Source organism: Ursus maritimus, unplaced genomic scaffold (assembly GCF_017311325.1).
Source record: "Ursus maritimus isolate PB19 unplaced genomic scaffold, ASM1731132v1 scaffold_19, whole genome shotgun sequence".
Lineage (NCBI taxonomy): Eukaryota > Metazoa > Chordata > Mammalia > Carnivora > Ursidae > Ursus > Ursus maritimus.
Genome location: NW_024424341.1, coordinates 13024677 through 13040285, shown reverse-complemented (window position 1 = coordinate 13040285; position 15609 = coordinate 13024677). Strand labels below are relative to the sequence as shown.

The window sequence follows — 15609 nt, the reverse complement described above, 5'->3', positions numbered from 1 at the left end:
GAGAAGCCAAATTTCCCAAGGACATATGGCTACTAAGTGGCTCTATTGTTCTGTGACTATAAAGGGATAAACATGAATTTTCAACACACATTACCCCACTGAGAAACCCACAGGAGTACTGTTCTTCTGAGGAGTCACCTTGGGAATGGACGTTTGGGTAACAATGATACTGCTATCTCTCCCAACACTTCTAGAACTCTCGGGCTGAATCTGTCCTCAGAGTTATTTTTTTAAAAGCCTTATGACCTATACCGTTATAGCTCTTAGACCTCATCCAAAATCTTAAAAGGTAAATTCACCATCTCACTTCCCTGGAACATAGATGCACGTAAAGAATTTCAGATATCGAATTGCTTACTTTTGACAAAAGAATTTCTGTCACTAAGGAGTAATTAATTCATCAAACTGTGCCAGGTGACCTGTGCTGGACGCACAAGACAGATAAGATCCCGTCTCTGTCCTTGAACAGCTCAACTGAGTAGGGACACAAAAACCCACTTACAGAAATGCAAATACAGAATGGACACCTGAGGATCTGAATAAGCATACAGCTTTCATGAAAAACAAAAACACGTGTATTTCCCATAAGACATCTAATGAGAGCTTTAAAAAACAGGCTTCCTGTCTAATTCTCTCAACACTCGTGTCATAATGCAGCGAGGGGCTATGAAGCAACTGGCCACTGAGGAAGTGTCTCTGACTTTCATTTCATAGTAAGAAGTGAGACACAGAAAACCAAAGCACTTTTCCAGAGGGCACAGGGAAATGACTGTATCTCTCCTTCTTGCCCTTTCAAGTTCAGATGTCTATTTCCATTAGGATAAAAAGCTCACCCCGTTACTGAATTGCCACCTCTTATTTTTGATTTACAATGATGTAGATTCTGACGACCGCCTTCTAAAATATCGCATATTCAGGGCTGTTAAACGTTTCTATTTAAATGATTTCATAAAGGCTAAAAGTCTGGTACTGCATAACTAATTTCAACGGTACCTGCGTGAGAGGAAGTGGAGCTACTTGCTTAATTGGCAAAGATAGAACTTTTTTTCATAACATTTAGTAAATCTGTTTCCTGGATCCCTGGACTATTCCCTCCATCATTATAGGGCTCCATAAGCCGTTAACGGTAGAAACCAAAGAGGTAATTGAAAAGGATTGGTGCATGATGAAAAAATCTCTCATGAAGTATTTTTAGTGACACGCAACCCTGAATTCTAAAACAAAGGAGTGTGGTTTGCAAGGATTGAGGTGGTATTAGTTCTCTGGGGACACTGCCAGCCTTGGATTCACTTCTAATTCAAACCAGCCTTGGGCTGAATGTTGACGTTTATTCGCTAGAACATGAACTGAATAGCAAATTGCATATTTCTTTAAAAGTTTCTAGAACAGCGATTTTCAAAATTTTTGGAGGACCTTCTCCTTTGAGATTTGGATGAAAGGAATGGACCCTGGGTACAAAGAAAAAAATGTGCACAATTTTAGAGAGTTCAACAGTGCCCTAAAACTCACCCATGGCTTCCTATGCCAAGGAATCCACATTTTGAAAGGCTTCACTCTCAGGATAAACATATGGCAACAAGTTGGCTCTGCCCAGTGGGAATGAATTTCTACCAGTAACTTTGTTACTCTGTGATGAGTCTATTCTCTAATACCCTGCTGATTAGATGAAGCTCGAGAAGCAATTCCATTCTGCCTCCATGCTAATGTTTTAAAAAGCTAGGCTATATTGCTTAAGAATTAAACTGTTATTAATAATAATCACCGAAGCATTAAAAACACTGTAACTGATCCACTTAATTATACCACTGCAGGAAGTGTGTCATTACTATTGAGGGACAGAAGCAAATGTCAAGACTGAGGGAGAGCAGAAGAAAGCTAGGCATTTTTCAGCTGTGATGGTTTCAGGTATACTAAGTGCGTCTTCCAGAACCGGGAATCTATCACTTTTCAGCAATAACTCAGAAAACAATATTTTAATGTTAGCAAATTACAACTTCAACAGAAGAGTATCATAAGGTGCTTTGGCAGCATTTTCTCCATATGATGAATTAAGAACTGTTTCATCTGAGAAACAGAAAGAAATGGTGAATATCGAGTAGGCAGCAGTAGATAAAACTATCGCTCGATGACTAAACCATGGTAAACTCTTCTTTATCTTGATTTACCTAACATTTAGACATTATTCTTTCTTACCTCCTCCAACCAGTTATTGGATGGGTCAGCTTTTCGGGACAGCATGCTGTTGAAAGGGCGGCAAATGGCCATGCGAGTAATACAATTAATGCGACCAACAAGGCACGGATTGGAAGCAGGATAATTCCAAGAAGGAAAATCTGAAAGCCAAAGTTGATACAAAAAAAATAAATGAAATAAATGAATGGACAGTATTTTAATGTTCTGGCTATCAACCAGAAACATGGAAGAGGAAAGTTTTGTGTTCATGTGTTCTCCAAAGGATGAATTGAACATTATTACCCTGCACCAGACATGAATCCAAGCACAAAGGAAAATAAGGTACTATATCCTGCCACACAACACCTACGACGTAGCAAAAGCAACAGCGAAGAAAATCAGGTACTATAAGAACACGTGATCTGTTTACCAAGGAAAGTGGCCGAGAGGATGCTGGGGGAAACAAAGTATCTCACTGAGCAGTCAGGGAAAGCTTCCTGGAGGAGTTGAAGGCTGAATGGTCTTGAAAGACAAGCAGAAGCTAGCAAGGTAAGAGGGGAAATTGCTTTCTGAGAGCTATCAGTGGAAGGAAGGGTGTTAATGAAGGCGTTAGAGTGTGAAAGAGTAAATGCGTTATTTTATATACCTGCCAGTCCTTTATAGCTAACAACAACGAGATGGAGAAGGAAAAAATAAAATAAAAAACAAGTAAGAATAAGAATGAAAATTAGTAAGAATGGCCAATAATACATGAATGCTTATTATGTAGCAGGCATGAGAAGCACTTGGCATGTAGTAACCTATTTGATTCCTACAACCTTAAGCTCTTTTACATACAGAAAAGAATGGCACCGAGGAATTTAGGGGTAGCTGTTCCAGATCACAGTTACTAAGTGGCAGTGCCAGGGTTTGAACCCAACTTGGTTACAAAGCCCTTGCTCTTAATCCTATACCATACTAACTTTTTAAAAAGATTTTTAAAATTTATTTGTCAGCCAGAAAGAGAGAGAAAGCACAAGCAGGGGGAGCGGCAGGCCGAGGGAGAAGCAGGCTCCCTGCTAAGCAAGGAGCCCGATGCAGGACTCGATCCCACAACCCTGGGATCATGACCTGATCCGAAGGCAGACGCTTCACCGACTGAGCCACCCAGGCGTCCCACCATATTGACTTTCAAGTGAAATAAACTATCCTTATGCACACCAAATTATCTTTCTTCTACTAGCCATCTACACTACCCAAGCAGCGCTGTCCTTCTGCCTCTCCTGGCCCTTACTGTGAATCTAAGCATCATTAAATAATTTATGAGGAAACACCAAAATGATTCTACATTTCTGTCAAATGATTTAACATATAATTTGATCTCTGTCAAATTATGTGTGTGCATGTGTGCGTGTTTGAAGTCAAAATTCCATACAAGGAAACGTTCAGCTCTTAAGGAGACAGTTCAGTGAGTTTTGATAAACGTATACTCTTGTACCTACCACCCCAATCAAGACACAGAACACGTCTACCCTCCAGTCATCTTGCGCCTCTTCCGGTGAATCCCTACCCTCTTAGGCAACCGGTGCTGGATTTCTATCACCACAGATTAGTTTCATCTGCTCTTGAACGTCATATAAATGAATCATACATTATGTGTTCTTATGTGTCTAGTTTCTTCCGCTTAACATAATGTTTTTGAAATCCAACTATGTGATTTTGTAAATGAGTAACCAATTATTTTTGATTGCAGAATATGATTCCACTGTATGCCTATAGGACAATTGGTTTATCTATTCTCCTATGGATGAATTTTCAGGTTGTTTCCAGTCATGGGCTCTTAGGACCGAAGCCCCTATGAACATTCTTATACAAGCCTTTTTGTGGATATGTGTTTTCCTTTCTCAGACGAGGAGTGGAATTGCTGGGTCATAAATCGTTTCACTTGATAAGAAACTGCCAGAGCGCTCTCCACGGTGGTTGCCTCATTTTAAAGCGTCATTGGCAACGTAAGAGAATTGAGGTCACTTGTACATCCTTGCCAACATTTTGTCTTAGTATGCTTTTTTAAAAAATCAACTTTACCAAGGCATAATTTACATAAAACAAAATGCACCTACTTGAAGTGTGCAGATTAGGAGTTTTTCAAATATATATCCCTATGCAAACACCACCGCACTCAAGATCTAGAACAGTCCGATCACCCAAAAAAGTCCCTTTGTGCCGCTCAGCAGTCAGTACACCCTCCCTGGCACTTGGCAGCTAGTGACAGGCTCCTTTTCTCCCTAGTTCTGCCTGTTCTAGAGTGTCCCATAGACATCCCCCAGGATGCATTCTTTTATGTCTGGGCTTCTTTCCCTTCACATTTTTCATATTCTACCAGGTCGTCATTAGGTAGCAGTAGTAAAGCCTTTACAATTGCAGAGGATTATACAGCACGACTCATTTATCCCTTCATCCGTGCATGGACATTCAGCCTATTATAAGTTTTTAGCTATTATGAATATAGCTCTCGTGGACATTACTGTTCAAGTCTCTCCGTGGACGTAGAGTTTTACTTTATCGGGAGTGAAACTGTGGGGTCAGGGTATGGTTAACTTTGTAAGAAACTGCCCCACTGCTTTCCACAGTGGTTGTATCATTTTACATCACCAACAAGTATGAAAGTTTCTGTTCCTCCACATCCTCACCGACATTTGGTGTTGTCAGCCTTCCGCAGCCACTCAGGTGGGTGTAAGGTAATATCTCACTGTGGTTTTCATTCACTTTTCCTTGATGAACAACGATGTTGAGCACACTCTTCATGTGCTTATTGGTCATTCCTTTAACTCTTTACGTTAAGTGTCTGTTCAAGTCTTTGGCCCATTTTTATTGGTTTGTTAGTTGTTCCCTTATCAGTTTGTGGGAATTCTTTACATGTTTCACATACAAGACCTTTGTCATTATATGTATTGAAATATTTTCTCCCAGTCCATGCCTTGCCTTTTCATTTTCTTCATGGTATGTTTTGATGAGAAGAATTTTAATTCTGATGTAGACTAACTAATTGATCAATTTTTAGTTTTCATTTTCTGTGTCCTTTCTGAGAAATCTTTACGTACCTCCAGGTCACGATGATATTTTATACTCTCTTCTTCTAGAAGCTGTATGGTGTTAGCTTTTATTTCAGTCTATGACCCATCTTAAATTACTTTCTGTGTGTGGTATGCACTAGGGATCAAGGTTTATTTTTATCCATAGCTCTATCCAGTTGTTCCAACACCATTTGTTGAAAACACTTGATACTCCATAATGAATTTTCTTGGCAACTTTGTCAAAAATCAACCAAACACATATGTGGGGGCTCTCCATTATGTTTCATTGATTGGTTCATCTATTCTTCTGTCAATACCCCATTCTCTCAACTTCTGCAGCTTTTTTTTTTTTTTTTTTTAGTAAGTCTCGAAATCAGGTATTGTGTGTCCTGTAACTTTTTCTTCTTCAAACTTTTTTTTGGGCTAATCTAGTTCCTTTGCTTTTCCACATACATTTTGAATTAATTTGTCAGTTTCCACCCCCCAGAAAAGCCTATTGGGATTTTTATTAGGGTTTCAATGAATCTATAGATCAATTTAGAGGAATTATCACCATAATAAGTGATTCTTCCAATTTATAAACATAACGTATCTCTCCACTTATGTAAGGTTTCATTAATTCCTCACAACAGTGTTTTGTTGTTTTCAGTGTAGTGGTCTTACATGTTTCTGGTTAAATATATTCCTAATTGTTTAATGTTATTTTATTGCTATTACAAAGAAGATTATTTAGTTTTACTTGGCAATTGTTTGCTACTAATATATAGACATGTAACTGATTTTAAGTTTTAATCTTATGTCCTACAACCTAGCCAAGTTCACTAACTAGTTCTAGTTGTCAGGCATTTTGTAGATTCTTAGGATGTTCTACATATACAAACATGACACCTGTGAATAAATACAGTTATAGGGGCGCCTGGGTGGCTCAGTCGTTAAGCATCTGCCTTCGGCTCAGGACGTGATCCCGGCGTTCTGGGATCGAGCCCCACATCAGGCTCCTCCACTAGGAGCCTGCTTCTTCCCCTCCCACTCCCCCTGCTCGTGTTCCCTCTCTCGCTGGCTGTCTCTCTCTCTGTCAAATAAATAAATAAAATCTTTAAAAGAAAATACAGTTATAATTTTTCTTTTCTTATTTTTAATTTTTTTAAATTCCAGTTTCGTGAGCATACAGTGTCATATTAGTTTCAGATGTGCAATATAGTGATTCAACAATTCTATACATCACCCAGTGTTCATCAAGACAAGTGCACTCCTTGATCTGCATATCACCTATCTTACCAACCCCCCCACCCGCTTCCCCTTTGGCAACCTTCATTTTGTTGTCTATGGTTAGGAGTCTGTTTCTTGGTTTGTCTCTCTCTTTTCCCCTTTGCTCATTTTGTTTTTGTTTCTTAAATTCTACATAGGAGAGAAATCATATGGTATTTGAATTTCTTTGACTGAGGAAATTCACTTTCCTTTCTAATCTCTATGTCTTTTTTTTTCTTTCTCTTATTTTATTGCATTGGCTAGGATCCCCAGTTCAACGTTGAACAGAAGTGTTAAGCAAGACATCTGTCTTGTTCCCACCCTTTGGGGGCACAGCTTCGATATTTCACCCATGCTAGCCAAAGGTGTTTCATGGATGCCCATTAGTAAGTTGAGAGAGTTCCCTCTTACTCCTTTCTTTACAGAGAATTCTTTTTAAACATCAGTGGATGTTGAATTTTGTCAAATGAATAACAAAATTTCTGCATCTATTGAAATGATCAAATGCTTCTTATCATATGTTTGGTTAATATGATAAATTACATTGAAATATACATTTTTTGTATGTTAAACCAACTTTATATTCCTGGGATACACCAAACTTGGACAGGATATGTTATCCTTTCCACATATTGCTATGTATTTGACATGCTAATATTTTGTTAAAGGTTCTTATATCTGTGATCATGAGGGAAATTGGTCTATAATTTCCCTTTCTTTTAACATTTCTTTTTCAGATTTTGTTATCTAGGTAATGCTAGCCACATATGTTTTTGTATATTGTCTTCTTTTTCATTCATCTCAAAGTATTCATGAATTTTTCTTATAATTTCTTCTTTGAATCAATGATTATTTAGGAGTAATTTAATTTCCACATATTTGTGAATTTCCTAAATTTCTTGTTATTTTTTTCTAATTGCAATCCATTGTGGTTGGATAACATACAAATGTAATCCTCTTACATTTATTGAAACCTCTTTTAAGGTCTACTATAGTTGCCTTAGAGACTATTTCATGGGCACTTGAGAAAAATGTATTTTCTGCTGTTGCTGGATGGAGTGCTCTCTTCATATACTTCTTAGGTCTAGTTGAGCGTTGTTCAAGGCTTTGCTTTGTTTATATTCTGTTTCATTGTTTTACCCTACTGAAAGTGGGGAATTGAAGTCTCTCACTACTATTGTTGAATTGTCTATTTTCTGCTTCAATCTCTTTTTCTTTGTGTATTTGGGGCTCTGTTGTTAGGTGCATATATGGTTCTAATTGGTATATTTTCTTGATGATGCAACACTTTTATCATTATAAAGCGTCTTCCTTTATCTCTAGTAACAATTTCTGTCTTAAAGTCTATTTTATTTAATATTAATATAGCCCCTCTATTTCACTCTTAGTTACTGTTTGCATGGTATATCTTTTCTATCCTTTTACTTTTGACCTATTTGGGTCTTTGAATCTGAAGTGTGCCTTTTTAGATAGCATAGAGTTGGATTATATACTTTTATCAATTCTTCCATCTCTGGCTTTTAATTAGGTGTTTAATCCATTTATATTTAATGTAATTACCGATAAGATTTACAACTGTTCTTTTGCTACTTGCTTTCTACATATCTATGTATTTTTTGTTCCTCTATTTTTCCATCATGAACTTTTTTACGTTAAGTAGATATTTTCTAGTGTACCCTTTTAATTCCCTTGACACTTCTTTAAAAATTAATTTTCTTAGTTGTTGCCCTAAGTGTTCCCAGCTTCATTTACAGTAACCTAGTTTGGATTAATACCAATTTAATCATAATAGTATATAAAAATTGTATTTCTATAGCTCTATTTCTTCCCTCTTCCTGTTTGCTATTTTTGTCATATAAATTACATCTTTATAAATTGTATGTCTATCAACACAGATTTCTAACCATCGCTTTATGTAGTTGTCTTTTTAAAAAAGATTTATTTATTTTAGAGAGAGAGCACAGTGTGCACACAAGTGGGGGGAGGGGCAGAGGGAGAAGGAGAGAAGCAGACTCCCCACTGAGTGTGGAGCCTAACACAGAACTTGATCCAGGACCCTGAGATCATGACTTGAGTTGAAATCAAGACCTGGACGCTTAACTGAGTGAGCCACCTAGGTGCTCCTATGTAGTTGTCTTTTAAATCACATAGAAGACAAAAGGATTTACAAATAAAAATTATATTTATATTGTCTTTTATATTTATACATTTAGTTATCTTCACCAGCATTTTTATTTCTTCATGTGGATTGGAGTTACTCTCTGGTGTCATTTCAACCAAAGGTCTCCCTGTAGTATCTCTTTCGGGACATGTGTACTAGTGACAAATTCTCTCAGTTTTTGTTAATTTCTCCTCTATTTTTGAAGGATAGTTTTTCTGACTATATAAATCCTGGTTGACAATATTCTACTTTCAGCACTTTGAGTATATCATCCTATTGCCTTCTAGCCTCCACGGTTACTGATGAACAATCAGACATTAATCTTATTCAGAATCCCTTTGTGTATGATGAGTTATTTCTCTTTTTGCTTTCAAGATTCTCTCTTTTTCTTTGCCTTTTAACAGTTTGATTATGATGTGTACACGTATGGATATCTTTGAGTTTATTATAAATAGAGGTCATTGAGCTTTTTGCATGTGTAAATTAATGTTTTTCACCAAATTTGGCAAGTTTTCAGCCATTTTTTCTTCAAATATTCTTTGCCTCCTTCTGTGGCTCCCATTATGCTTATGTTGATACAGTTGATAATGTTGTACAGGTCTCTGAGGTTCTGTTCACTTTTCCTCATCTTTTTTGCTTTCTGCTCCTCAGATTAACTAATCTCAATTGATCTATCTTTAAATTTGCTAATTCTTCTGTTTGCTCAAGTCTGCTGTTGAGACCCTCTAGTGAATTTTTCATTTCAGCTATTGTACTTCTTTTTTAGTAATTTCTATCTCGACTGATCATCTCTATTTGGTGATTCACTGTCTCACATTTTCCTTTAGTTCTTTTGACATGGTTTCCTTTAGTTATTTGAACATATTTAAAATACCCGATTTAAAGTTTTTGGATAGTAGGTCCAACATCTGGGCTTCCTTGGAGATATTTTATATTCATTGTTATTTTTTCTATTTATGGGACATATTTTATTGTTTGTTGCATATTTTGCAATTTTTTTTTGTTGAAAACCAAACATTTTCAATAACATAACAACTCTGAAAATCAGATTCTCTTCCATCACCAGGGTGTAATGTTGTTGCTGTCTGTTGTTATTTGTTTGTTCAGCGACTATTATGAACTAATTCTATAAAGGATGTATTCTTTGTCATTGTCATGTGTGGCTACTGAAGTATCTGACCAATTTGTTTGGTAGTCAGCTGATGATTAGAAAAGATTTCCTTAGGTGCCTGGAATCAATAAGTTTCCCAGTGTTTGCAAAGAGTCTCTGTGTGCATGTTGGAGCAGACCTTCAGCACTTAGCCAAGTAGAGGTTCACAGCTCTGCCTTAGCTTCTACCTGCTGTTTGTACAGAGCCCAATGGTTAGTTAGAGGTGAGAGCTTAGGGTAGTCTCATTTGTTGTTGTTGTTGTTGTTGTTTTTCAGGTCACGTGCATAGCCTTGGGTATACAAACAGACCTATACTTGTGGCTACCCTTCTAGATTTACATGAATATGTCAAAGCGCTTCAAAGTCCCCTATGGGCATCTCATTTCCTAGCTTCTTCTCCAAAGCTGTTTGGTTAAGCCTATTGTTTGCTCCAATCATTATTCACTGCCTCAGGTAGCTGTTATGTTAAGCAATTGTCTCTATTGTTTTGACAAACATCCCTGGAGAAAAGACTCAAGGCAGGTCAAAAAAGCCTTACAAACAGCCTTGCAAATGACCTAGAAATAATCTTTACTGCAAGACAGGACCACAGCATAGACCCTGAAGACAGAGTTAGAATGAGGTTATAGTATATTCATATAAGCTAACTCACATTCACAGTGAGTAGCTAATATGGATTTTAATTAAGCTGTCAAATATCGGGCAACCTTTTTTGTGTGCCATTTCCAGGTCTCCAACAAATAACAGTATTTAACAGTAAATAAACCAACTTGGAGTAACCCTTTGACAAAATAAGAGGATTCCTCATCATATTTCCATTTGGTAATACATCATCTCTGTAGGGAGGCCTTCTTTCAACACTCTATCAAGGTTCTCTTCTCTGGATTTTCTTCATAGCACTACTAAAACATGGAAATGCGTATTTTTGTACTTGTCTCTAACTTTTTTCAGTGAAACATAAGCTTTAGATAGGCAGAGTTCTTATTTCTCTTGTTCACTGCTGTATTTCCAGAAATTAGCATTGTTCCTGGTACATAAAAGACATTCAACAAATACTTTTGGTATGTATAAATGACCCACAATTACTACCAAACACTTATTTCAGTTCCATATTCTATTGAGGAAATGAAAGCTAGGCTACTTGTTTCCATGCCACTAAGTACCAGGCCCTTAAATTGTCAAAAAGCAAAGTCCTACAATGAGATACAAAAGTGACAACGGTCCTTAAGCAAGATATTGATCATTATTCAAGGTTAAATTTATTCTGAATTGGTCATAGTAAGTCATACTTAAGTCAAAGTATATCCATCCTTTAAACTTGATAATACAGACAATACTGTTTTTTTAATCATGTCTGGTTAAATCTTCCCTTTGCCCAGACTGTTCAAGCCATTGAGACCTCTTTGGTATCTCTGGTCTATATTTTTAATTAAAAACAAACAAACAAACAAAACCTAGACCTATTCAGTTCCACTCAATATAAGTAGTAAGTTTTAAGTTCAGTATAAGATTTGTAGGCAACAAATAGCATAACAATCAAGATCACCAAACAATCCAGATTCTTTAACATATGTCACTTAATTTTAACCCTTCTTTGATGTAAGACTATTCCAATTTAATAAATGAAAGTGAAGTTCAGAAAGGTTAGGTGACTTGGCCAAAGTCATACAACTAACTGATAAACGGCACGGCCTGAGCAAGTTTTCCGACTAAGTCTAGTGATCTTTCCATTATACGACAGCTCTTGTACAGCTATTTGAAAGTGCTCTCCAAATAGTAATAGGTCATGCTATAAAAAAAGAAAGAAAGAAAACCAAACACCAACAATTAGTCTCCCTGTAAATATGCCACTTTGATCTTCTCTCCAAACTATGAAGCCAAAAAGACATACTTACATTTAAGAATGACTGATTTGACCAAATCAGACTAAAATTAATCTTGAGTGTTAGTGTATTTACAAGTGTTTCAGAAGTTTTAAGATACAAAGGGAGCATCTATCCATTTAAAGACATGAAGATCAAATTTTAAACATTTGGTTTCTTTTTTTTTTTTTTTAGATTTTATTTATTTATTTGACAGACATAGAGACAGCCAGCGAGAGAGGGAACACAAGCAGGGGGAGTGGGAGAGGAAGAAGCAGGCTCATAGCAGAGGAGCCTGATGTGGGGCTCGATCCCGTAACGCCGGGATCACGCCCTGAGCCGAAGGCAGACGCTTAACTGCTGTGCCACCCAGGCGCCCCTAAACATTTGGTTTCTTTACAAAGAGGTATTACTACATTATCCTCCTCTTCCTCTCTCACACCCTTCTTCAACAGATGCCCATTTACCATTACTCTGACCCGCCTCCACTGTGAAGGACAATGGTCTCAGTGCATATAAGTGGGCTATGCAAAAATAACACTATTTCAAATCTGGAGTAAAGAAATGTGTGAGATGGACAGGAAAACATCAAAACCCTTCTTTCATGCAGAACACACAGGACAAATGTAGCTTGCACACTCTATCTTTTTTTTTTTTTTTTAAAGATTTTATTGATTTATTCGACAGAGAGAGAGACAGCCAGCGAGAGAGGGAACACAAGCAGGGGGAGTGGGAGAGGAAGAAGCAGGCTTCCAGCAGAGGAGCCTGATGTGGGGCTCGATCCCAGAACTCCAGGATCACGCCCTAAGCCGAAGGCAGACGCTTAACCGCTGTGCCACCCAGGCGCCCCAGCACACTCTATCTTGTTCTTTGATCGCTAACTTTACCAAAGAGGAAGTCCACAGAGCGAGTTGTAACTGCTAATGGTAAAAGAGCATTTTACAAGAAAAAGGAAAGAAAAGGAAACTTCCTTTTTGTATTTAGCAGTTTTTAACAGTGGAAGAAAGTTTGGAGAAGTATTGAATCTAGAAGTGTTTGAGTGAAGACTGATTCAGGACAGATTCAGGGTGAAGACTTCTGAACACACTAAGCTGATCCACATTATCCTGTTTTCTAGATTCTGATTTCCTACCCTTGATGCCCCTTCTCAGCTAGATCATCCCAGCCTTACTTGTTCTAATTCCAGACCTGGGTTCTCTGCCTTCTCCCTCACTCTTCACCTCCTAGACTGACTCCTCTCCTTCCCTAAGGCAAAAGAAAAAGAAAAAAAGAAAAAGACTTCTCCAAGCCCACTCTCCTATAGATTGCCCCCCCCCACTCTAACAAAGTGAAGTTGAAGCTCTTGTCACAGATCCATCTCCCTTCTCAGCATGGAAAGTTTCCTCTGCCACTGGCCTGCTCAGCTTTCCCTTGTTTAGGACCTGCCTCTCGGACCCACATGTTCTTTGCATTTTCTCTTCTCACACACCCTCAGACCATCCTCCAAGTGCCCTCAATTCTCATACCCACATCTCTGCCCCTTCCAGACTCATGGTGCCTTCAAAAGCCCTCACCTCTCAGACAGACATCTCTTTCTCCTCAGTCTTTGCTTCTCAGATTGGCACCCCCCCACCTCGGATACCTCCCCATCATATCCACACTTCCCTCAGACAACAGCCCTCCCCCCTCCCCCGCAGATCCAGGCCCCTCCCCTGGATCTGCCTCCTCTCCCAGACCCACATCCTTCACCTAGATCTGCCTCCTCTCTCAGACCCACATCCTTCACCTCTCTCACCTGGCTCCGCCTCCCCTGTCAGATCCACGCCCCTCCCCTGGATCTGCCTCCTCTCTCCGTCCCACTTCCCTCCCCTGCATCTGCCTCCACCGTCAGACCCACGCCCCTCCCCTGGTTCCGTCTCCTCTCTCGGGCCCACGCCCTCACCTGGAGACGCCTCGCGGCGCCCATCCGCGTCTGCTGCACGAAGGGATTGGGCACAGGCGGCGGGAAGAAGGACGCCTGGCGGGGCACCATGGGCGGCCGCAGCCCGGCTTTCCCCATGCCTACGCCCGGCACGGTGGCCGCCACCGCCGCCGCCTCCGCACACTGGCTCATGGCCCAGCCGGGCGTCGGAGCGGACGCCGCGACGGATGCGGAACGCGGGAGCGAGCGCCCGCGGAGACCTAGAGGGAGCTTCACGCGAGTCCCAGCCCGCGGTGCTGCTGCGGGGCCTCCGCGCAGGCGCGAGTCACCTAGACACTGTCCTGTCTCGGCCCGCCCCTCTGGCTCCGAACGCCCCCGCTCTGGCTCCACCCTCTGAGCCTTAGCCACACCCCTTTAGGTATCGCTCTTCCTCTTTGGTCATATAGCTCCACGCCCTAGAGGTGACTTTCTCCCTTGGAGCAGGGCACCCCAAGACAGTTTAGGCAGAGTTCTCTGCTTGCGGGTCACGCCCATCTGGAGTAGCAATGTCTTTCACGGGCTTTGTGAGTGCCCTTGGCTAAGTCGGGGTCTCCATGAGCCTCAGTGGGCCCCTTCTGTAAAATAGGATATACAGAACTCAGATAAACAGAACCCCAGTCCAGCCACTGCCAGGCTGTTCCACTGAAGTGAGTTACTATATCCAGGGTGCGTTTTGTTGTACGCGTCTGATACCTGGAATATGTTTTGGCTTTGCTTAAACCAGTATGAGGTGGATGTTTGTCAGTGACCGCTGAAAGAGTCCTGTATACGCAAAGATTGGTACCGGGGGTGGATCTTCCCCTCAAAACATGGACTGACCTGGGCGATGGCTCTCCCAGGGAAAACTGAGCTTTCCCAATACTGTTACTAGAAAAAGAAACAACTATTGCTTTCCACACTGGATGAGGAACCTGGCCGCGAGAAGGGAAATGATTTGGGCTGTGGTTCCATTTCACCCTGAGGAAGTTCAGGGGACTATCGGGACCTATATGGCTGGTGGTGGAGCTGAGGAAGATAGGCCCTGAGGTCAGCTGGTCAAGCCCTGAGCGCTGAGAAGCAGAGGAAGATGGGGAATGACTTACAATTACCGGTCAACTGCTCACTGCAGGCTAGAGGGCACGGTGAGCATCGGTCTGGGCCGTAGCACAGGGGTGCTTCACGCTTAGTACCACCGAATCTCAAATCTTCCAACCCCACCAGAGAGATGTGTGGCTTTCAGCTCCTCACGCACCCTCTCTGAGCTTGTACTCTCATCTAAGCATGGGGAATGATTAATTTCTGCCCCATAGGATTGCAGTAACAGTTTTTTAAAAACGTGTAGTGTTCATAGGAAAGCAGTCAACAAATGGCGCCTTTCAGGTATTACGTCATGGAGCAGCTGAATGTTCTCAGTGTAATGGAGCAGACTAATAATAGTATATGACAATTATGATATAAGCCTTGGGGGTCTTTGAGTAGAGGCTGGCAGTCCCATGTGGCTCTTCAGCCAGAAACTTGCACTGAAATCTGTTTCTTTAGGACCCACAAGGACCTGAGCCATCAGGCAGGGCCCAGGGAGGAGAAAAAATGACTCCTGGCCCACGCAAGTCACCTCCAGAGAGTCCTGTCTACTCTTCGCCCCCTTCCCCACCAACCCCACCATGAGAGGCCTGAAGCAGTAAGTCTATCAGAGGCAGAAGGGGCTTCTGAAATAATCCCAGGCCTTCAATTTGTTATCCAGCAGCTCCAGGATTTCTATATAGAAGGGGATCATAGCTTCCCCCTCTTTAGGTTGTTGTAGAGGTTAAACCAAGTGATGTGTGTCGAGCGCCTGGCACCTAGTAAGCGCTCTAGTAACGGAGGGGGTGTGTTACTGTTGTTCACTGTTAGTAGTAGCGTTAGAAGTGGCCTTGCTGTCCGCGAAGAAAGGGACACTCAAAAAGGAAGGAAGCTTTGAACGAGACCCTGCCAGCAAAGTGAGAGAACTGCTGCTATTTCTAGGCTCTTTCCAGGAGACAGAGGGACACCAGCTCACCCACTTGGAGG

The 15609-nt window shown here is 40.5% G+C and overlaps 1 protein-coding gene across 1 annotated transcript in view; it reads right to left on the bottom strand.

Moving 5' to 3' along the window:
- LPCAT2 (lysophosphatidylcholine acyltransferase 2) overlaps window positions 1-13921 on the bottom strand; it is a 62517-nt gene extending 48596 nt beyond the window's left edge. Inside the window, exons 1-2 of the mRNA XM_008702629.2 lie at window positions 13567-13921; window positions 2194-2333 (exon numbers count right to left, since the gene is read on the bottom strand). Of these exons, the coding sequence (XP_008700851.2) occupies window positions 2194-2333; window positions 13567-13737 (311 nt within the window). The 5' untranslated portion in view covers window positions 13738-13921. The remainder of the gene's footprint in view (window positions 1-2193; window positions 2334-13566) is intronic.
- Window positions 13922-15609: the final 1688 nt, after the last annotated feature.